General features: G+C 45.7%; 3 protein-coding genes across 3 annotated transcripts; 1 reads left to right on the top strand and 2 right to left on the bottom strand.

The window, feature by feature from the left end:
- Positions 1-936: 936 nt before the first annotated feature.
- Positions 937-5,357, bottom strand: gabpb2a (GA binding protein transcription factor subunit beta 2a; the record flags this gene model as incomplete). The annotated part of the gene is made up of 8 exons (XM_083925569.1): positions 5,055-5,357; positions 3,999-4,106; positions 3,645-3,812; positions 3,305-3,499; positions 3,063-3,216; positions 2,801-2,977; positions 1,850-1,968; positions 937-1,275 (listed from the first exon to the last, which is right to left on the bottom strand). Exons 2-8 carry the CDS (start codon positions 4,104-4,106, stop codon positions 937-939), a joined length of 1,260 nt encoding a protein of 419 aa, XP_083781695.1. The 5' UTR covers positions 5,055-5,357.
- Positions 5,358-7,243: 1,886 nt separating this feature from the next.
- Positions 7,244-12,254, bottom strand: mllt11 (MLLT11 transcription factor 7 cofactor). The gene is made up of 3 exons (XM_083925580.1): positions 12,134-12,254; positions 9,812-9,981; positions 7,244-8,035 (listed from the first exon to the last, which is right to left on the bottom strand). Exons 2-3 carry the CDS (start codon positions 9,971-9,973, stop codon positions 7,943-7,945), a joined length of 255 nt encoding a protein of 84 aa, XP_083781706.1. The 5' UTR covers positions 9,974-9,981; positions 12,134-12,254; the 3' UTR covers positions 7,244-7,942.
- A 716-nt stretch (positions 12,255-12,970) lies between these two features.
- Positions 12,971-23,020, top strand: cdc42se1 (CDC42 small effector 1). Its single transcript, XM_083925579.1, has 6 exons — positions 12,971-13,085; positions 18,120-18,498; positions 19,959-20,063; positions 20,276-20,344; positions 20,456-21,838; positions 21,949-23,020. Exons 2-4 carry the CDS (start codon positions 18,352-18,354, stop codon positions 20,342-20,344), a joined length of 321 nt encoding a protein of 106 aa, XP_083781705.1. The 5' UTR covers positions 12,971-13,085; positions 18,120-18,351; the 3' UTR covers positions 20,456-21,838; positions 21,949-23,020.
- Positions 23,021-23,024: the final 4 nt, after the last annotated feature.

Here is a 23,024-nt window from a genome sequence, read left to right as displayed (position 1 = left end):
GAACAAAGAAACGTTTAATATTCAAACATTAAAGAAAAAGTCGACGCTCCGGTGCTGTTCGGCGTCAAAACACGTTTGAAACAAAAACATGAAATCAAAGGAAAGCGTTTGTTTAGTGTCCGAGGATCCTGAAGAAGAAGAAGAAGCGTTTGTCAGTCGCGGCCTCGAAGCATCTCAGGGAAGCAAAATGGTGCGAGTTAAAAAGGTCCAACGTGGTCCCGACTTTCCCGGACAAACGGGGACAAAAATCTGCGTTTAACAAAAGAGAAACACTCAAAGTCTGAACTCCTGATGTGTGGGGAAGCAAAATGGTTTTCATTTGGATTTGGGATCAATGACGGCCGTTAAAACAAAACAGAAGAAGAAGAAAGGAAACACGCTGTCGGGGTTCAGCCGCCGTCTCTGAACCATTCTTTCCCTTCAGCAGAAGCCATTTTGCATCCCACTTACGAAGCTTTCAGTTAGAGAACAATCAGGGATGCAAAATGGTGCACGACCAAACTCTGGGTCTCCGTCACCACAGTCGTGACATTTTGGTTCCCTCTCTGAAGCGTCATCATCAAATCTTTCGGGGATTCAAAATGGCGCACGACTCCTCCGTCACGCTTGTTCAGGCCTCCCTCCGCCCGTCGTCCTCTTCCCACTGTGTCGTACTTTAGGGGACGCCATTTTGCTTCCGTTCTCAGGTGTTTTTAGGGATTCAGAATGGTGCACCATCACCTTCCCCTTCATGCGTGTTTGCGTCCCTCTGAAGCGTTGGACACGTGCGGGGATTCAAAATGGCGTGAGAGCTTGTCTGTCGAGTCCGTTTTCTATCGTCTCCCTCCTGCTGCAGTTTTCTGGGGGCAGCCATTTTGTTTCTCCCCTCCCCTGTCTTTTGGGGATTCAAAATGGTGCCGCCCTGCAGCCGTGCGCCCCCCCTCCTCCCCCCTCCCCTCAGGAGCTGACCTCCGTCGTCTCCCCGCCCGTCTCCACCAGCGTCACCTGACCCTCCTCCCCCTCCATGATGATGCCCCCCTCCTGCAGCACCACCATCTCGCCCTCCTCCTCCACGCCGCCCGCCGCCTCCTCCTCGTCCTCCTCCCCTCCCACCACCTCCTCGGGGCTGGCGGCGTTGGCGCCGGAGACGACGGCGTTCCCGTTGTTGGCCTGGCTCTGGGACATGGCCTCCAGCTTGATGCGGTACTCCTCCGCCTCCTGCTCCTTACGCATCAGCTGAGCCCGGTACTCCTGAGCCTTCCTGTTGGCCTCCAGCAGCTGCCTCTGCAGCAGCTCCTGAGGAAGAGGAGGAGGAGGAAGAGGAGGGGGAGGGAGGAGGAGGGGGAGGAAGAGGAGGAGGAGGAGGAGGAGAGGGAGGAAGAGGAGGAGGAGGAAGAGGAGGGGGAGGGAGGAGGGGGAGGAGGAAGAGGAGGAGGAGGAGGAGGAGGAAGAGAGGGAAGAGGAGGAGGAGGAGGAAGAGGAGGGGGGGAGGAAGAGGAGGGGGGGAGGAAGAGGAGGAGGAGGAGGAGAGGAAGAGGGGAGGAAGAGGAGGAGGGGAGGAGGAGGGAGGAGGGGAGGAGGAGGGAGGAAGAGGAGGAGGGGGAGAGGAAGAGGGGAGGAAGAGGAGGAGGGGAGGAGGAAGAGGAGGAGGAGGGAGGAAGAGGAGGAGGAGGAGGGGGAGGAGGAGGAGGAGGGGGAGGGGGAGGAGGAGGGGGAGGAGGAGGAGGAGGGGGAGGGGGAGAGGAGGAGGAGGGACAATAATAATAATAATTAGAAGAAGAAGAGACGGGTTTATCAAACCCCTAACCAACCGACCCCGCCCCTCTACATCAGGCCCCGCCCCCTGCCCCCGGCTGTAGCCGTGTCTCACCGTCTCTCCTCCGTCGCTGTGGTTGTTGCTCGTCTCCACCTTCCTCTTCTTGGAGGTCGGAGTCTGAGGCTCCTCCGTCACCACCTCCTCCGTCACCGTGTTCGCTGGCACCGCCAGCACTGCGGAGGTCATTCAACCGTTAATTCACCGGCACTGAGGAGGTCATTTAACCGTTAATTCACCAGCACTGAGGAGGTCATTTAACCGTTAATTCACCAGCACTGAGGAGGTCATTCAACCGTTAATTCACCAGCACTGAGGAGGTCATTCAACCGTTAATTCACCAGCACTGAGGAGGTCATTTAACCGTTAATTCACCAGCACTGAGGAGGTCATTCAACCGTTAATTCACCAGCACTGAGGAGGTCATTCAACCGTTAATTCACCAGCACTGAGGAGGTCATTCGAACGTTAATTCACCAGCACTGAGGAGGTCATTTAACCGTTAATTCACCAGCACTGAAGAGGTCATTAAACCGTTAATTCACCAGCACTGCGGAGGTCATTCAACCGTTAATTCACCAGCACTGCGGAGGTCATTTAACCGTTAATTCACCAGCACTGAGGAGGTCATTCAACCGTTAATTCACCAGCACTGAAGAGGTCATTTAACCGTTAATTCACCAGCACTGAGGAGGTCATTTAACCGTTAATTCACCAGCACTGAAGAGGCCATTTAACCGTTAATTCACCGGCACTGAAGAGGTCATTTAACCGTTAATTCACCGGCACTGAGGAGGTCATTTAACCGTTAATTCACCAGCACTGAGGAGGTCATTTAACCGTTAATTCCCCAGCACTGAGGAGGTCATTTAACCGTTAGCTCACCAACAGCAGTTGCTAACGTCATTTAGCGCATGCTAGCCTGCGCCGTTAGCACACACATCGTTTTCTTTACTTTTTTATTGTTGTTTGTTTCCCTGAGAGTTTAGAAAGACGCCGTTTACGTACTCTGCTGTCCGTGCTGCATGGTGACAAAGAACGGCGGCGCCATCCCTCCTGTTGTCTGCAGGTTGCCGTGCTGGTCCGTTACTATGGTGATGACCCTCTGACCCCCCTCGTTGACGACGGTGGCGTGCTGGATGTTGGAGTCCAGCGCGCTGGCGGCCATCGCTTCCTCTGAGTCGCCTGCAACACAAAGACACACAGTGTGACACACGGGCGTGGAGACGCGGCGACGGCGGCGGCGGCGTGCGTGCGGTTGTGTTCGTACCGGCGTTGGCTTTGTTGAGCAGCTCGGCGAGGTTGACCACGCCGCCCTGGATGGCGGGGATCCCCTGGATGATGAACTGCGGCTGGTTGGTGGTGGTGCTGGTCTCCACGTTCATACTCACCTGGTTCATGTTCACCTGGTTCTGCATTCCCTCCTGCAAACAAACAAACAAACAAACAAAATAAGTAAACAAACAAACATCCTGGTCCGATTGTTCGGCGCCGGTGGCGTCGCCGCCTCACCTGCAGCAGCAGCATCAGCTCCGTGCTCTGGATGTCCACGGCGATGTCAAACGGCGTCTTGTCGAACTTGCTGAGCGAGTGGACGTCGGCGCCGTGTTTGATGAGCGTCTCTGTGACGCTGTGGTGACCGTGCTGCGCCGCCCAGTGCAGCGCCGTCATCTTCAGCATGTCTTTGGCGTTGATGTCCGCGCCGCTCTGACGGACGAAGACGAAGAAGAAGAAGAAGAAGAAGAAGAAGAGAGCGGGAAATGAATCAACGCTGTTTGGATCGGACACGTTTCTGCAGATGTAACGCTAACGTAGCGCTAACGTAATGCTAACGTCGTGAGCGCGTCCTCACCCGCACCAGCAGCTCCACGATGACGGCGTGGCCCTCGGCGGCCGCCATGTGCAGCGGCGTGCGGTCCACTTTGGTGCGAGCGTCTCTGCTGACGCCGGCTCTCAGAAGCACGTCAGCGGTGGAGTAATGACCGTGCTGAGCCGCCAGGTGGAGCGGAGAGGTGCCCAGCTACACACACACGGAGACGGACACACACACACACGGAGACGGACACACACACACACACGCAGAGAGAAAGAGACAATGGATAAAACGACCAACGTGTGATGCAGATGTTTGTGTGTGTGTGTGTGTGTGTGTGTGTGTGTGTGTGTGTGTGTGTGTGTGTGTGTGTGTGTGTGTGTGTGTGTGTACCCAGTCTGTGGTGAATGGAGCTCCGTTTGCCATCAGGTTTCTAACTTCATCATCTTGACCTTTACGAGCCGCCTCCAGCAGACGCTTCCCCAGATCCACGAGCGACATCTGAACACAACAAACAACAACAATAAACAACAATAATAACAAACAACAACAAAAGAACAATAAACAACAACATATGTTTTATATAATAAATAATCAAACACATTAAATATTATAAATACAAACATTTAAACAGTTTAAAATGATTGAAAATGAGAAGTAAGAATAATTTTAATAAATTAAATAGGAAGAGGAAATTAACACAAAGGTAAATAAATAAATTAATAAGCTCATTTAAATGGTTTTTTTTCCCATTAATCAGATTTAGTTTTGATGCACAATTCAATTATTTTATACTTTTAATACTTTGAACACATTTTGATTATTGTTATATATTATAAAGTGTGATTTTAATACTTTTTTTGCAGTAAAGCAAACTGGCTGTTTGTGGTTAAACTGGAACCGAAGGGGTCTTTTTTACGGTTCGGTGTTAGCCGAAGCTAAGTGAGTTAGCCCGGACACTGCCTGTCCGATAATGGAACCCGCAGTGACACACAGGGCGTTAATGGGGATTCAGCGGAGGAGGACGAGGGTTTTCTCTCCGCGGCCGAGGAGCCATTTTACCGCGGCCGCACGGACAGAAAAGAGTCCGCCATGTGCCACGTAGCCCCGCGCCCCCTCCGCGCGCGGTTGTTTACCCCCGCGACCGTTAAAAACAACAACACGTGCACAACAACAACCGACAGGAAACCGTGAGACGGTAAGTTGTTGGTTTTCCGGGGGAAGTCACACAGAAAGTTCCTATTTTACACGCGGAGAAAAAACCACTTCCACATCCGGTTAGCTCGAGCCTTCGAGCGCGCGGCAGCCCCGCTCCACAGCCCGGGCTCGCGAGCGTCTCTTTAAACCCGTTAAAGTTTGATTTCACTTGATTTCAGCGGCGCGTGTTCACCGGAACACGGACGGTTAAGTGTGTTTAGTGGTGCGGAGGAGCGCGTGGCGGAGACTCACCGCGGGAGCAGGTTCGTCCTCTTCTCTCTGCGGAGCTAACGTGAGCTAGCCGTTAGCTTTCCGTTAGCTAACCGTTAGCACGCTACAGCGGAGCAGATCCGTCCGCCCGGTGAAGCGTTCTGCGCGCCTTTTTCCTTCCGCGCTGAGAACAAATAGGTCGGTGATGTGCACACTTTTAACGCATACACGCGCGCACGAGGCTCCGCCGGTTCCTCTCCGGTTCTTCTCCGGTTGCTTTCGGGCTTCTGTTGATTTGACGGGGGAAAGTTACCGAGCCGCCGCCGCTGCTACACGCCCGGATGTTGTGGGTGATGCCTTCAAAATAAGAGCGTGTAGTAGATTCAGGGTTCCTTCACAAGCACTTTACGAATCCACACCTGCTTTAAATTATTATTATTATTATTTAAAATTACGTTAAAAAGAGGTTATTTTGATACAACTCATTGTTTGAAACACCCGCACGAGCTCTTTATGTCCTGCGTTATTAAAAAAAATAAATGTTTCAGATTAAAGTGTTTTTGAACCGTGAGTCACGCGACAGTGTAAATAAAATACAGTTAAAAGTTAAAGTCTTGATTTAAAACAGTCACGTGAGCTTTAATGTTTCACTAAAGTCACGTGACGGGATCGTTTTCATCTAATTCTCTTTTTTTATTCAATCAACCGGAGCTTTATGTTGAAGGTCCTGACAGGAAGTGTGTCCGTTAGCTGTTAGCATGCGTTAGCATTCAAACCGTGTTCAGTTAAAGCGGGTTTTACCTTCTTCTCTCGTAGATTCTCGCGAGATTACGTCCCCTCTCGTGAGTGAGAGTGTGACGCGGAGCAGAAGGAGGTTTAATAATTAAATATTTATTTAAAAAAATAATTTTATTTATTTAAAAGAGTTATTTTGTGTTTTCTCTGCTTCAAAGATGGCGGCGCCGCGACACCGGAGGAGGAAGCGGAACCTCCCTGTGGGCGGGCTCTGTGACGTCACCGCTAGGCGAACAGAAGGAGGCTGGTACACGCGCGCGCACACACACACACACACACACACACACACACACACTTTTCCTCCATGTTCCAGAACCACAACAGGATGCTGATATTTCCAGAATAAAATGTTAATATTTCCAGAATAAAATGTTAATATTTCCAGAATAAAATGTCAATATTTCCAAAATAAAATATTAATATTTCCAGAATAAATTGTTAATATATTCAGAATAAAATGTCAATATTTTCAGAATAAAGTGTTAATATTTTCAGAATAAATTGTCAATATTTTCAGAATAAATAGTCAATATTTTCAGTATAAAATGTTAATATTTTCAGAATAAATTGTCAATATTTTCAGTATAAAATATTAATATTTTCAGAATAAAATGTTAATATTGCCGAATAAAATTGTTTTATTTTATATTTTATTTTATTTCCTGTTGAGTCTCTTTTGTGTTTGTCTCAGATTCAAGAATGAAAATATAAATATTATAGAAATGCGCTGTCGCCTCACAGCCAGAAGGTTGAAGGTTCGCATCCCGGCCTTGATGACTTAGCATGTTGTCCCCGTGTCTGCGTGGGTTCCTGGTTTGAATCCCGGCTGGTTCCTTCTGTGTGGAGCATGTTGTCCCCGTGTCTGCGTGGGTTCTCTCCGGGTTCTCCGGTTTCCTCCCACAGTCCAAAGACGTGCAGGTGTTGGGTTCATTGATGACTCTAAATCACCCGTAGGTGTGAATGGTTGTCTGTCTCTGTTCGTCTCTATGTGTCCTGTGATAGACTGGCGTCCTGTCCAGGGTGCGTTCTTTTGAATATTGTAACAAAAGAAATATGTGATATTAAGGTGAAATATAAAAAATATAACTTTTTTTGGGTTTGAATGTGAAAAATGCTGAAAAAAAACTGAATTTCTGCAGAAACAAAATAAATGTTCAAAGCTTCTGAAACTTCAAACCCAAATAATTATGAATCTTTTCTTTATTATTATATTTAATAATGAACTTTTCTGTGAAAAAAGCTTTTATTCTTTAAAACATTTGAAATAAATCAATAAAAACAAACTTTGGGTCAAAAAAGGACTTTTTTCTTTATTGTTGGCAGATTTTTTACATTCGGTCGTTTTTCTCCGGTGAAAGAAACAAAAACATAAATATAATAAATAAATATAATAAAGAACTATGATAATAAATAAATATAATAAAGAACTATGATAATAAATAAATATAATAAAGAACTATGATAATAAATAAATATAATAAAGAACTATGATAATAAATAAACAGTGAAGCAGCTTCAAAGAAAGAAAAAGGCACAAATGGAAACAGACGAAACTTCAGTGAACGACTCTGAAAACGTTCAATTCATAAATAATTAAATAATTATTAATAAATAATAATTATTAATAAATGTCACAAAAACATTTCTTCATTATTTGATCGAAAGTGTTTCTGATATTTTGAGTTCATGTTGAAAACTGGAAAAATAAAATATAAAGAAAAATAAAATGTTTTCATTTGTTTCTGTATTTTTGTTTTAAATAAATAAAATAAAAAATAAAATAAAATAAACGACATTCTATAAAAATATGAGAAAAAAAATAATTTCTATGTGAAAAATAAAAATTTAAAAATAAACATGAAAGTGATTTAAATGCTTCTAATTCATCTGTTGTCTTTATATTCAAACATAAAGTGAATTATTATTATTGTTCTTTCACAAATGTTCAACAAAAGGAAACTTTATGAATATTTCAAAATAAAACATTAAATGTTTTTAAACTTGATTTAAATCGAAGTTTAAGTGTCGACTTTGTTTCATTACGTTCATGAGATTCAGAGAAACACCTTCATGTGCACGCTCTTATTTTGGTGACTTCCTCTTTCAGTGGGTCAGGGGTCGAAGGTCGCGGAGCTTCACAGCAGCAGGTTGAGGTCGGCGAGGAGGTCGTCCACGCTCACGATCGGAGCGCGCCAATAATTAAAGGAGGAGAACTCCGTCATCTCGCCCTGAACACAGAGAGTTCGCGTTAGCTTACGCTAAAGGTCACGTTAGCTTACGCTAAAGTTTACGTTAGCTTACGCTAAAGTTCGCTAAAGTTTACACTAAAGTTCACGTTAGCTTACGCCAAAGTTCACGTTAGCGTACGCCAAAGTTTACGTTAGCGTACGCCAAAGTTCACGTTAGCTTACGCCAAAGTTTACGTTAGCTTACGCCAAAGTTCAGGTTAGCTTACGCCAAAGTTCACGTTAGCTTACGCCAAAGTTTACGTTAGCTTACGCCAAAGTCCTGGTTAGCTTACGCCAAAGTCCACGTTAGCTTACGCCAAAGTCCTGGTTAGCTTAAGCCAAAGTCCACGTTAGCTTACGCCAAAGTCCTGTTTAGCTTTAGTCAAAGTTCACGTTAGCTTACGCCAAAGTCCTGGTTAGCTTACGCCAAATTTCACGTTATTTTACACTGAAGTTTTTGTAAGTCGTTTCAGACTAAAGTCGTAGTGTTTCAGACTAAAGTCGTAGTGTTTCAGACTAAAGTCGTAGTGTTTCAGACTAAAGTCGTAGTGTTTCAGACTAAAGTCGTAGTGTTTCAGACTAAAGTCGTAGCGTTTCAGACTAAAGTCGTAGTGTTTCAGACTAAAGTCGTAGCGTTTCAGACTAAAGTCGTAGCGTTCCAGACTAAAGTCGTAGTGTTTCAGACTAAAGTCGTAGTGTTTCAGACTAAAGTCGTAGTGTTTCAGACTAAAGTCGTAGTGTTTCAGACTAAAGTCGTAGTGTTTCAGACTAAAGTCGTAGAGTTTCAGACTAAAGTCGTAGCGTTTCAGACTAAAGTCGTAGCGTTTCAGACTAAAGTCGTAGCGTTTCAGACTAAAGTCGTAGTGTTTCAGACTAAAGTCGTAGCGTTTCAGACTAAAGTCGCAGTGTTTCAGACTAAAGTCGTAGTGTTTCAGACTAAAGTCGTAGCGTTTCAGACTAAAGTCGTAGCGTTTCAGACTAAAGTCGTAGTGTTTCAGACTAAAGTCGTAGCGTTTCAGACTAAAGTCGTAGTGTTTCAGACTAAAGTCGTAGCGTTTCAGACTAAAGTCGTAGTGTTTCAGACTAAAGTCGTAGTGTTTCAGACTAAAGTCGTAGCGTTTCAGACTAAAGTCGTAGCGTTTCAGACTAAAGTCGTAGCGTTTCAGACTAAAGTCGTAGTGTTTCAGACTAAAGTCGTAATGTTTCAGACTAAAGTCGTAGTGTTTCAGACTAAAGTCGTAGTGTTTCAGACTAAAGTCGTAGAGTTTCAGACTAAAGTCGTAGAGTTTCAGACTAAAGTCGTAGTGTTTCAGACTAAAGTCGTGTTTCAGACTAAAGTCGTAGTGTTTCAGACTAAAGTCGTAGAGTTTCAGACTAAAGTCGTAGAGTTTCAGACTAAAGTCGTAGCGTTTCAGACTAAAGTCGTAGCGTTTCAGACTAAAGTCGTAGCGTTTCAGACTAAAGTCGTAGTGTTTCAGACTAAAGTCGTAATGTTTCAGACTAAAGTCGTAGTGTTTCAGACTAAAGTCGTAGTGTTTCAGACTAAAGTCGTAGAGTTTCAGACTAAAGTCGTAGAGTTTCAGACTAAAGTCGTAGAGTTTCAGACTAAAGTCGTGTTTCAGACTAAAGTCGTAGTGTTTCAGACTAAAGTCGTAGAGTTTCAGACTAAAGTCGTAGAGTTTCAGACTAAAGTCGTAGTGTTTCATACTAAAGTCGTAGTGTTTCAGACTAAAGTCGTAGCGTTTCAGACTAAAGTCGTAGCGTTTCACGAATCACCTGGTCGCTCCTCAGGGACGACGGCTTGTCTCTTCCTTTGATGCTATTGGCCGGCTGACCGCAGGCCACGCCCACATCCTCCAGCTCCGACAGGTCGAGGGACGGGATTGGCTGCCTCCAGAACAGGAAGGAGTCGTACTGGCTGCTGGATTTCTCGATCATGTTTGAGTCTGAAGAACAGGAAGTAACGTGAACAAACAGGAAGTAACATGAACAAACAGGAAGTAACATGAACGAACAGGAATTAACATGAACGAACAGGAAGCAGGAAGTCGAATGGTGGTCCAGAAGCACCTCGGTGCCCCCCAAAGTCCTTCTCCAGGACTTGTGTGAACTCCTCCCACACCCGCTGCTTTGCCTCTGACCCAGCAGAGGCTGCAGCCCTTCAGACCTGTGGGGACCTCAGAACCACCTCCGGAGTCTTCTGGGAGACCAGATCCTGAAGGCCTCCTTCTTCAGGGGGACCCCTGACCCCCGGGGTCCACCACGGTGCTCCAGGGTCCCCGCCCCTTGAGGCACCTGAGACCTTGAGGCCACAGCTCACCGCTGCAGCTTCAGCAGTGGAAGCTTTGAACATCGCCCGCTCCGGTTCGATGCCCCCAACCTCCACAGGGACGCCAGAAAAGCTCCTCCGGAGGTGTGAGGTGAAGGTCTCTGGGACAGGGGCCTCGGGTCTGGACCCTCGAGGCCCCTCACCTTCACTGCCCCCCGTGCCTCCTGTGAGTGGTGGGCCCACTTTTTCAGGCTCCGTGGCAAACCCGGCGCCCAGGCCCAGTGCTTCCTTGGGGCAGGGTCTCTCCTCCTCTTCCTGGTTTGTCCGTAGAGTCTTTGTGAACCGTTCTTAGTCCGGCCCCTCGCCTGAGACCACTCTGCCATGGGAGACCAGGAGCACCAGGGTCCAGACCACAGCCCTCAGGTTCACAGGGACTCAGACCTGAACCACCATGAGGGGACGGGTCCAGACCACAGCCCTCAGGTTCACAGGGACTCAGACCTGAACCACCATGAGGGGACGGGTCCAGACCACAGCCCTCAGGGTCACAGGGACTCAGACCTGAACCACCATGAGGGGACGGGTCCAGACCACAGCCCTCAGGTTCACAGGGACTCAGACCTGAACCACCATGAGGGGACGGGTCCAGACCACAGCCCTCAGGTTCACAGGGACTCAGACCTGAACCACCATGAGGGGACGGGTCCAGACCACAGCCCTCAGGGTCACAGGGACTCAGACCTGAACCACCATGAGGGGACGGGTCCAGACCACAGCCCTCAGGTTCACAGGGACTCAGACCTGGACCACCATGAGGGGACGGGTCCAGACCACAGCCCTCAGGGACACAGGGACTCAGACCTGAACCACCATGAGGGGACGGGTCCAGACCACAGCCCTCAGGGTCACAGGGACTCAGACCTGAACCACCATGAGGGGACGGGTCCTGGAGAGGAAACTTTATATTTGATTAATTTACAGATTTATTATTTTATTGAACTATAAATGTTTAGTTTATATTTAAGCTGCAGGCGTCCGTCAGTGACTCGTGTTTCATATATTTAGATATTTATTTATATTTGTTCGACTCTTCCAGGAAGTCTGAAGAGAAACTGGGTCATCAGGTCTCAAATAGACCCGGACTCACTCCAGGGTCCAGTTCTGCTCATTTATCTTTATTATTCTACTTTTATTCACATTCATTTACATATTTATCTTTATATTCACACATTAACCTTGATTATTATACGTATTTCTTGGTTTATTATATATTTATATTAATATTAATATTTGACTCTCCCAGAGAGAGGAACTGGGTCACCGGCCCCGCGGACGGAAATAACCCGGTGCTGATGATGAACGCACCTGCGCCAGACTCCGTCCGGGTTCCGGTAGATTCCGTGTTCGGCTGCTTCTCGGCTCTTTCCCGGTGTTTTCTCTCCGCGGGTTCGGTTCGGACCCTCACGGGCGGTTGTTCGGCGCTTTCACCCGTGACTAAATATTCACATTAACGCGTTAAATCCGTTAATTCGCCCCCGGTTTACCGTCGTGTGAGCGCGTCAGTGACGGGGTTCATCAGCGGCACCGGCGCGAGGCGTTGGCCGGGGTTCGGCTGCTCACGAGCGTATGATGAAGCCGAACGAACCCGAACTTTCACGATGATTTCCGACGTTTTCCTCGCGGATTCTCGTTAAAAGCGGAGATTTTAACGTGGACTTTGGTTGACGGCGGTTTTTTAAAGGATGTGATCACCGGCTCTTTCTCTCGGGAACCATGGCAACGGCCCGGTCCGGTCGACATTATGGGATGTGGGGCAGAGCGGGCTTTACCTGTCGGTTGCCGTGGAAACAGCGAAGGTTCGGGCGGTTCTGCGTCTTTGTTCGGGTTCTTTTGTTCGGGTCGGTTCTGACGCGGCTCCGCGGCTGCTGCGGCTTAATATGGAGCTCTCACTGCGCATGCGCCAGGCTGTGGGCTTTTCAGAATAAAAGCCGACAGGAAGTTCGAGTTTCTACTGTTTCCTCTTTAAAGATGAAATTAATAAACTTATTTATTTATTTAAATGTATTTATTTATTTATTTAACTTTATTTATTTATGTATTTATTTATTTAACTTAATTTATTTATTTATTTAACTTTATTTATTTATTTATTTAACTTTATTTATTTATTTAACTTTATTTATTTAACTTTATTTATTTATGTATTTATTTATTTATCACACAGGGCCTGTATAAAAAATAATTATATTTTTTATTTTATTTATATATTTATGATATCAATTATAATTTTTTATATTCATCTTTATATTTCTATTATTTTACATATTTCTCTTTATATTTCTATTTAATTTACTTAATTATATTTTATATATATTATATTATATTTAATTTTTTAAGTTCTTACTTATTGTTTTACCCGTTTCTATTTTTCTATTTTAATTTGTTTGGTTATTGTTTTATTTATTTATATTTACATTTACACATTTATTTATTATTTAAAACATTTATTAATTATTTTACACATTTATTCATTATTTTACATATTTATTCATTATTTTATATATGTATTTATTATTTTACATAGTGACGTCACAGGCGCAGTGACAGAGTTCCTGCAGCAGGAGGCGCTCGAGACAAACAGGAAGCAGCAGCAGCAGCGGGGGGAGGAGGAAGAGGAGGAGGAAGCTGCGTTTCCGGGCTGCAGCCACACCTCAGAGAGACGTTAGAGATCCAGCTGTTCCCAGACTGAGTCCGCTGCTGCTGCTGCTGCTGCTGCTGCTGGTGAGTCTCTTTATGCTTTATTATTTTATATTTTATTATTTTATCTGATCAATGTTCACCTCAAATGTTCTCTAGAGGACTACAAATGTTCTCTATAGGACTACAAATGTTCTCTTAGGACTACAAATGTTCTCTATAGGACTACAAATGTTCTCTAGAGGACTACAAATGTTCTCTAGAGGACTACAAATGTTCTCTGGAGGACTACAAATGTTCTCCTGGGACTACAAATGTTCTCTAGAGGACTACAAATGTTCTCTATAGGACTACAAATGTTCTCTAGAGGACTACAAATGTTCTCTATAGGACTACAAATGTTCTCTAGAGGACTACAAATGTTCTCTTAGGACTACAAATGTTCTCTAGGACTACAAATGTTCTCCAGAGGACTACAAATGTTCTCTAGAGGACTACAAATGTTCTCTATAGGACTACAAATATTCTCTAGAGGACTACAAATGTTCTCTACAGGACTACAAATGTTCTCTAGGACTACAAATGTTCTCTTAGGACTACAAATGTTCTCTAGGACTACAAATGTTCTCTAGAGGACTACACATGTTCTCTACAGGACTACAAATGTTCTCTTAGGACTACAAATGTTCTCTAGGACTACAAATGTTCTCTATGACTACAAATGTTCTCTTAGGACTACAAATGTTCTCTAGAGGACTACAAATGTTTTCTTTAGGACTACAAATGTTCTCTAGAGGACTACAAATGTTCTCTTAGGACTACAAATGTTCTCTTAGGACTACAAATGTTCTCTAGGACTACAAATGTTCTCCAGAGGACTACAAATGTTCTCTAGAGGACTACAAATGTTCTCTATAGGACTACAAATATTCTCTAGAGGACTACAAATGTTCTCTACAGGACTACAAATGTTCTCTAGGACTACAAATGTTCTCTTAGGACTACAAATGTTCTCTAGGACTACAAATGTTCTCTAGGACTACAAATGTTCTCCAGAGGACTACAAATGTTCTCTAGAGGACTACAAATGTTCTCTAGAGGACTACAAATGTTCTCTACAGGACTACAAATGTTCTCTAGGACTACAAATGTTCTCTAGAGGACTACAAATGTTCTCTTAGGACTACAAATGTTCTCTAGGACTACAAATGTTCTCTAGAGGACTACAAATGTTCTCTTAGGACTACAAATGTTCTCTTAGGACTACAAATGTTCTTTAGGACTACAAATGTTCTCTACAGGACTACAAATGTTCTTTAGGACTACAAATGTTCTCTACAGGACTACAAATGTTCTCTTAGGACTACAAATGTTCTCTAGAGGACTACAAATGTTCTCCAGAGGACTACAAATGTTCTCTAGAGGACTACAAATGTTCTTTAGGACTACAAATGTTCTCCAGAGGACTACAAATGTTCTCTAGAGGACTACAAATGTTCTTTAGGACTACAAATGTTCTCTTAGGACTACAGATGTTCTCTAGAGGACTACAGATGTTCTCTAGAGGACTACAGATGTTCTCTAGGACTACAAATGTTCTCTTAGGACTACAAATGTTCTCTAGAGGACTACATATGTTCTTTAGGACTACATATGTTCTTTAGGACTACAAATGTTTTGTAGAGGACTACAAATGTTCTCTAGAGGACTACAAATGTTCTTTAGGACTACAAATGTTCTCTAGGACTACAAATGTTCTCTAGAGGACTACAAATATTCTCTACAGGACTACAAATGTTCTCTAGAGGACTACAAATGTTCTCCAGAAGTCTACAAATGTTCTCTAGGAATACAAATGTTCTCTAGAGGACTACAAATGTTTTCTTAGGACTACAAATGTTTTCTTAGGACTACAAATATTCTCTAGAGGACTACAAATGTTCTCTACATGACTACAAATGTTCTCTACATGACTACAAATGTTCTCTTAGGACTACAAATGTTCTCTAGGACTACAAATGTTCTCTAGGACTACAAATGTTCTCTTAGGACTACAAATGTTTTCTTAGGACTACAAATATTCTCTAGAGGACTACAAATGTTCTCTAGGACTACAAATGTTCTCTTAGGACTACAAATGTTCTCTAGGACTACAAATGTTCTCTTAGGACTACAAATGTTCTCTAGAGGACTACAAATGTTCTCTAGAGGACTACACATGTTCTCTAGACGACTACAAATGTTCTCTAGGACTACAAATGTTCTCTAGAGGACTACAAATGTTCTCTATAGGACTACAAATGTTCTCTAGAGGACTACAAATGTTCTTTAGGACTACAAATGTTCTCTAGAGGACTACAAATGTTCTCTAGGACTACAAATGTTCTCTACAGGACTACAAATGTTCTCTAGAGGACTACAAATGTTCTCTAGGACTACAAATGTTCTCTAGGACTACAAATGTTCTCTAGAGGACTACAAATGTTCTCTAGGACTACAAATGTTCTCTAGGACTACAAATGTTCTCTTAGGACTACAAATGTTCTCTACAGGACTACAAATGTTTTCTTAGGACTACAAATGGTCTCTAGAGGACTACAGATGTTGTGAATGTGGTTAGCTTAGCTTAGCTTGGGCGAAGAAGATTCTGTGACAGGACCATGGAGGTTAAAGGTCAGAGGTCGCAGGGGTCAGACTGACGCTGCTGAGGTCACGACGTGTTTTCGGGCGAGGATCCGGATCTGGAGCCAAGTCACAGGTCTGGGGTCAGTTTAGAGGCTGGAGAACGTGTGACTGTGGTCTGGACCCACTGGTCCTGGTCCAGACTGGTTCAGGTCCAGACTGGTCCTGGTCCTGGTCCAGACTGGTCCTGGTCCAGACTGGTCCTGGTCCAGACTGGTCCTGGTCCTGGTTCAGACTGGTCCTGGTCCAGACTGGTCCTGGTCCTGGTCCTGGTTCAGACTGGTCCTGGTTCTGAGGTTTTCAGGACTATTTCTCGCTGACTCAGTGTTTCTGGACTCGCTCCACGTGTTGCAGCGTTGCCACGGAGACGTGGACCTGTGTGTGTGTGTGTGTGTGTGTGTGTGTGTGTGTGTGTGTGTGTGTGTGTGTGTGTGTGTGTGTGTGTGTGTGTGTGTGTGTGTGTGTGTGTGTGTGTGTGTGTGTGTGTGTGTGTGTGTGTGTGTGTGTGTGTGTGTGTGTGTGTGTGTGTGTGTGTGTGTGTGTACTGGACTCTGACCTCAGTGTGTGTTGACATAGAGGCTGAAGGTTAAATCCACACACACACACACACACACACACACACACACACTCTGAGGTCATGTGACGTCGCTGATGAGTTCATCATTAACGTCTAAATCTATTTTTAATGACTTTGATGTTTATAAGTTTAATAACTGTCAATAATGTTCGTGTGTTTGGACTAAAACACACTGAAGGGAAGTGTGTGTGTGTGTGTGTGTGTGAGACACGCACACACACACAAACACACACACACACTTTCCTCTGCAGCAGCTTCACAATCGACTCTTTCATTCACGGTTTTCAGGAGAAACTTTAACGGTCGTTTGGACACAAGAGCGAGCTTTGACACGAGGAAACGCAGAGTCACACAAACAGAACACACACCGACGCATCGAGGAAACGCTGAGTCACACAAACAGAACACACACCGACGCATCGAGGAGTTTCTGGATGTTTCTGGAATGTTTCCATGTTTTTCCACCATTTTGTTTCCAGAAACACGTGAAGAAAGTTTCTGCAGCTCGTTTCAGACGATAACAGAAGAAGAATGTGTAAAACGTGTCGCGTCATGATTCACATCAGCTCAGAGGAATGTTCACACACAAACACACACACACACACACGGAGACAGACACACACACACACACACAAACAGACACACACACACACACCAAACCTGTGAGTTCAACAAGGCACAAAAAAAATCCTCGTTCATCAAAGGTTGAATGAGCAGAGCAGCTCCATCTAGAGTCTCCAGATCGTCGTCTCAACAACAAAAAAGAAGTCCAGCAGTGGGGTTGCCAGGTTGGTCAGACCCGGCCCAGTAGCTCCAGGAGAGCGGAGTCTGTTTGAGCCTGTTTGAACCCGTCCCCTCCAGAAAACCACAGCATCAAAACAAGGATTAGAGGAGTTTGACTGACAGTTAGCGTTAGCCGCTAGCGTTAGCCGTTCCAGCTAAGTGCAGATGAAAGTGATGTTAGCATCCAGGAGCAGCGTAGCCATGTGGGCGTGCGTTTGAATGGCGTTCCTCTCCTTTCTCTCAGTCCATGGAGTGAATGCTCGGCCTATAGTGACTCTGGTTGTTGCCCGTCTCCGCTCACTCAGCTGCTGGGACAAAGAACGCCCCCCGAACGTGATCGAACATTTGATCGTTTTTAAAAGATTTAAAACCAAAAAAAGATGAAAATATTGATTCATGAGGATTTTAAAGCAGCTTTTTGTGTTCGGATGTTTTGGTCCTGGACTATTCTATTAATGTGTGTGTGTGTGTGTGTGTGTGTGTGTGTCTGTGTGTGTGTGTGTGTGTTCGTGTGTTGTTGTTTTTCAGTTTAGTTTCTTTCATCTGAAAACAACAAGAACAAAACATCCAGAGAAACTCTTTAATTTAAACTTTACAAGCATCTGTGTGTGTGTGTGTGTGTGTGTGTGTGTGTGTGTGTGTGTGTGTGTGTCTGTGTGTGTGTGTGTGTGTGTGTGTGTGTGTGTGTGTGTGTGTGTGTGTGACCACACCCAGTGTTGAGTCATGCTTAATGTGTTCACGGAGGTTTGGTTCCCATGCAGCTCAGTGAGAGTGTGTAGTTGTTGTTGTTCTTCTGTCGTCGTGGGGACCGTGTTCAGTTTTACATGTTTACGTCAATGACGTCATTTTACGGGGACACTCACAAAGGACCTTTCAAAATAAAAATCTCCTTTAAACGGAGATCCGCTGGTTTGAATCCAGACTGCTGTGCTCATATAAAGTCATATTAAATGTGTCACGGATGTTGGACACGAGGCGGCAGCGTGTGTTGATTCAGGCATCGAACCCGTGTGTTTCTGACTTTAACCTTTGAATGGAGAATAAAGTGTAAGCATGTTCCTTTTCTGTGTCCGCAGATCAAACCTGAAGCTTCGTCACAGGTCGGAGGTTAAGTGGACGCCGTCAGGTTTTGGATTTCTCTCGTTTTTGTGGGAACATTTTTCTCTATCCTGTGGACTAGTGGACGTCCGCTCATACGCAGGTCTGAACCCCGTGGAGTCCTTCAGAGGACGGGTTCCAGCGTGAGGAGGGGGTGTTTGGGGTGTTCGGGGTGTCCTGCGTGCTGCTGCCGGTGCAGCGTCTGTCTGAATGCCCCAGGATTACCCGGAGGCTGCAGTTCCTCCCCCGGCCCGCAGGGCGGCGGCAGAGAGCGACCAGCAGCTGCAGCGCCGCGGCGTCGGCATGAGCGAGTTCTGGCACAAGATGGGCTGCTGCGTGGTGGCCAAGCCCCCGCCGGTGAGACGCACCACTCCTACTCCTCTTCTTCTCTTCTTCTTTATCTTCTTCTTCTTCTTCTGCTCTTCTTCTTCTTCTGCTTCTTCCTCTTCTTCTTCTTCTTCTTCTGCTTCTTCTCCTCTTCTTCTGCTTCGTCTTCTTCTTCTTCTTCTTCTTCTGCTTACTTAATAGTTTGAGTCTTAGATGAAAAACTCCTCCTCGTGTCGAGTGAATCAGAGGAAACAGGTGTCTGAACTTCCTCTTCCTGTTTCACCCTGACCTCTGACCTCTGACCTCTGACCCCCGCCGGCCGACCTTAATAGTTGTTACAGGAAAAAGTGTCTCCATGTTTTATTTGATGATTAAAGTTCAGTCAAAGACCCTGAAGAGGATTTTAGGCTGGAGTTACACTTTAAACGACTCATCACACACACACACACGCACACGCACACGCACACACACACACACACACACACACACACACACACACACACACACACACACACACACACTCTGAGAGGAAGTCTTCCTCCTTCCTGTCTGTATTTATAGTTTCTGTTTGTTCCATTGTGATTCTGCAACAGTAAGAAAAAACGTCTACGGTAAAGTTTTGGACGCAGACGCGGCGGCCATCTTTGTTTAAGGCGTCAGGAGTGACCACAGGAAAGACGGGACCGGCTCAGGAAAGACGGGACCTTTCACGGTGAAGCAGGAGTCGGACGGTTGAGTGTCGGACGGTTGAGTGTCGTTACACAACGGCTCTGAATAATCCTGAGGATTAAATCCTGTTCCATCAGAAAACATCAGGATTAACTCGACTCACAGCGGAGCGGCTCTAATGAGGCGACCAGGGGCAGTCTGCCAGGGCCGGGCGTGTCCCTGAACGCAGCACAGCGTCTCTGAACACAGCACAGTGTCACTGAACGCACCACAGTGTCTCTGAACACAGCACAGTGTCCCTGAACGCACCACAGTGTCTCTGAACACAGCACAGTGTCCCTGAACGCACCACTGCGTCCCTGAACACACCATAGTGTCTCTGAATGCACCACTACGTCTCTGAACGCACCACAGCGTCCCTGAACGCACCACAGTGTCCCTGAACGCACCACAGCGTCCCTGAACGCACCACTGCGTCCCTGAACGCACCACAGCGTCCCTGAACGCACCACAGCGTCCCTGAACGCACCACAGCGTCCATGAACGCACCACAGCGTCCCTGAACGCACTTCAGTGTCTCTGAACACACCACTGCGCCCCCGAACGCACCACAGCGTCCCTGAACGCACCACAGCGTCCCTGAACGCACCACAGTGTCCCTGAACGCAGCACAAAGGGCTGAGATAAACTGTTTTGTAACAATAAAGATGAAGTCAGTCCGTCAGTATGAAGACGAGTCGAGACACGAACACACACACTGACATCATGCATTCATTTACCTGTGTGTGTGTGTGTGTGTGTTTGTGTGTGTGTGTGTGTAGAAGAAGAAGAGGAGGAGGATTGATCTCACGATGATCGGAGAGCCGACGAACTTCATCCACCTCACACACATCGGCTCTGGAGAGATGGCAGAAGGGCTGCAGCCGGTGAGACGACACACACACACACACACACAACCATACATCACACACACACACACACACAGACACACACAGAGACACACACACACACACACAGATACACACACACACACACACACTAAAATCACATCATCAACTGTATTAAAATTACTTCATTAATAGGTACGAACCTGTGTGTGTGTGCATGTGTGTGTGTGTGTGTGTGTTTGTGTTTACAGTCAGGGTCGGTTCAGGAACAGATGAGGTCTAAAGGTCCAAACATGAACGGCAGGAACAGTCTGTTATAGGTAAACACACACACACACACACACACACACACACACACACTCACACGTGGTGCTGTAATGACCACGGCGGCCCGTAGGCGGCGCTGACTCTGTCCTGTTTCTGCTTCTCAGGATTGTATTAAACCGACGACCAGCTGACCGACCTCCTCCACAACGACCTCCGAACACGTGACCGGCGTCCCGACCTCCGCTCTGAGGACGACGCCGTGTCTGAATGAGGGTGTGTGACATCTTTTCTCTGCGATCCAACGAAGCACCAAAATTAACGCCAAAGGCGAGGACTACAACTCCCAGCATGCCTTTGGCTCCACCAAACACAGAGGAGACTTTTATACGAATTAACTTAAAATCAGAGAATAAAAAAACTGCTGGAGACACGAAGACGTTTCCCCCGTCAGTATTAAACACCACTGGACTCCATTACCCAGAATCCCCCTCTGTTCAGGACAAACGACAGAACGTCTGTATTTAATTAAGAACAACTGGCTTCAAGGCGTCCGATGAACTACATTTCCCAGCATTCAGAGGGAAGCTCGCGGGGGAAACAATCCCACAATCCTTCACTCCTGCTAACCCTCTCTGTGCGGACTACATTTCCCAGGATGCTTCACTCTATTTTCACTTCTAAAGGATTATTACACTTTTATTTGTTTTGTTTTTTTGTGTTTGTTGCGGACTTCAACTCCCAGGATGCTTCACTCCGCACAGCCTCACTGCTGGTGCTGAACGAGTAAAGACTCTTAGACCCCAGAAGTGTGTGTGTGTGTGTGTGTGTGTGTGTGTGTGTGTGTGTGTGTGTGTGTGTGTGTGTGTGTGTGTGTGTGTGTGTGTGTGTGTGTGTGTGTGTGTGTGTGTGTGTGTGTGTGTGTGTGTGTGTGTGTGTGTGTGTGTGTGTGTGTGTGTGTGTGTGTGTGTGTGTTCAGCTGTTCATCACATTAGTTTCACACAGTTAGCTTAGCTGCTAGCCTGTTATGAGCTAATCTAACCCTCCTGTTGTGAGCTGGGTTTAGCTAGTATGCTAATGGTTTAGAGATGGCAATAAACATTTAGCATTGTTTTGGATATGCTAATACTTGGTAGCTACCATAACATCAGCTATTACGACGCTCAACTAGCTCGACTTTGACTCCACCTCATTCCCTCTGACCACAAAAGGGCATGTATGTGACTCTGGGGGGAGGGGCATACAGCCATCTGGCTGACGTTTACAGAATTAGCCAAACATGCTAACTGTATCTTTACTTCATCTGTAGTTACAAACACAATGGCTAGCATTTCCCCAGTGCTTCAGTGCATTGTGCTAAGCTAGGCTAACCACATCCTGGACACTTACTAGCATTGTGTTGGCTATGCTAAGAGTTTTTAGCTTCTATAAAATAGAAAGCTAATTATGCTACTAGCTTAAAACTGATTACTATGCACAGTGAACATTTTACTGGACATGCTAAATGTGTGTGTGTGTGTGTGTGTGTGTGTGTGTGTGTGTGTGTGTGTGTGTGTGTGTGTGTGTGTGTGTGTGTGTGTGTGTGTGTGTGTGTGTGTGTGTGTGTGTGTGTGTGTGTGTGTGTGTGTGTGTGTGTGTGTGTGTGTGTGTGTGCGCTCAGTAACTCAAACTGAGGCCCGGGGCCCTGGACGGGTCCTCAGACGACACATTTTTGGGTCCACAGACGTTTCTTTGTTTAAAACATTTCACGCTGTCGGGACGATCGAGTGTTTATATTTTAGTGTTTTCTGCTGTTTTGATTTTTCTTCACGTTTTTGTCTTTTTTGTGTTTCTCAACCTCCGGGTCGGGGGTTCGGTTTGGGTCTCCTGATTCGTGGACACGGTCGAAGGTTTGGAATATTAACGTCATCACAGACGAACTTTGGTGACGTTCATAATTAACAAAGACATAAAAGATGCTTATTAACATTATTATTATGTGTCTTTGATCAAAGGTTCAACAAACGTTTTAATTCCAGCACTTTATTTAAAAAAAACTGCAACAAACTCGACTTTTCTGTGTTTTAAACATTTCATTTATGACGCCTGATTCTTCTAAAGCTCCTCTTCAGCGAGAGCTTTGTGCTTCATTTCATTTCTTCAGATTCTGTTTTTCACTTTTCAAATAATCTGAATTTAAAAGATTTTCAGTGTAAAAAAGAAGCTTTAAAAATGAGCCGAAGCGTCCAAACGCAGGAGGGAAACTCTCCGTGTGTGTGGACACGACGGCGTCTTCTTCTCCAGACTCCGTTAAACGGGACGGAGGAGCGGCGTCTGAAACACGACGATCGAACGACTCAAAGATGTGGAACAGAAAAAAGCACCAAACACAGAAACACGATGATGTCATCTGAGCTCAAAGCCCTGGGCTGTTGCCGTGGTAACCGCTGACTCACTGTGTTCATCCCCCCCTCTCCCCGTGGCCACCGGCCACTTCCTCCCCGAGGACGCCAAAACCTCTATTTAAGGAAAGTGTGAGCGTGGTGTGTTCACTGGACTGCCCGGAGCGTGGGAGTTTCTGCTCTCCTCCACAGTTTTCACAACAACAACCAAACAACAACCACATCAGCTGACGTCACTGACCCTGGATCAGCTGACGTCACTGACCCTGGATCAGCTGATGTCACAGACCCTGGATCAGCTGACGTCACTGACCCTGGATCAGCTGATGTCACAGACCCTGGATCAGCTGACGTC

This window comes from Echiichthys vipera (assembly GCF_963691815.1).
Source record: "Echiichthys vipera genome assembly, chromosome: 13".
NCBI lineage: Eukaryota > Metazoa > Chordata > Actinopteri > Perciformes > Trachinidae > Echiichthys > Echiichthys vipera.
This window is presented reverse-complemented; position numbering and strand designations above follow the sequence as displayed.

Bases quoted from the DNA above. Each gene is read 5' to 3' on its own strand.
- cdc42se1 (XM_083925579.1), top strand. From the start codon at position 18,352: ATGCCCCAGGATTACCCGGAGGCTGCAGTTCCTCCCCCGGCCCGCAGG. The intron at 18,499-19,958 runs GTGAGACGCACC...GTGTGTGTGTAG, and splicing joins TGGTGGCCAAGCCCCCGCCG to AAGAAGAAGAGGAGGAGGAT. The intron at 20,064-20,275 runs GTGAGACGACAC...TTGTGTTTACAG, and splicing joins TGGCAGAAGGGCTGCAGCCG to TCAGGGTCGGTTCAGGAACA.
- mllt11 (XM_083925580.1), bottom strand. From the start codon at position 9,973: ATGATCGAGAAATCCAGCAGCCAGTACGACTCCTTCCTGTTCTGGAGG. The intron at 8,036-9,811 runs GTGATTCGTGAA...CTCTGTGTTCAG, and splicing joins CGTCCCTGAGGAGCGACCAG to GGCGAGATGACGGAGTTCTC.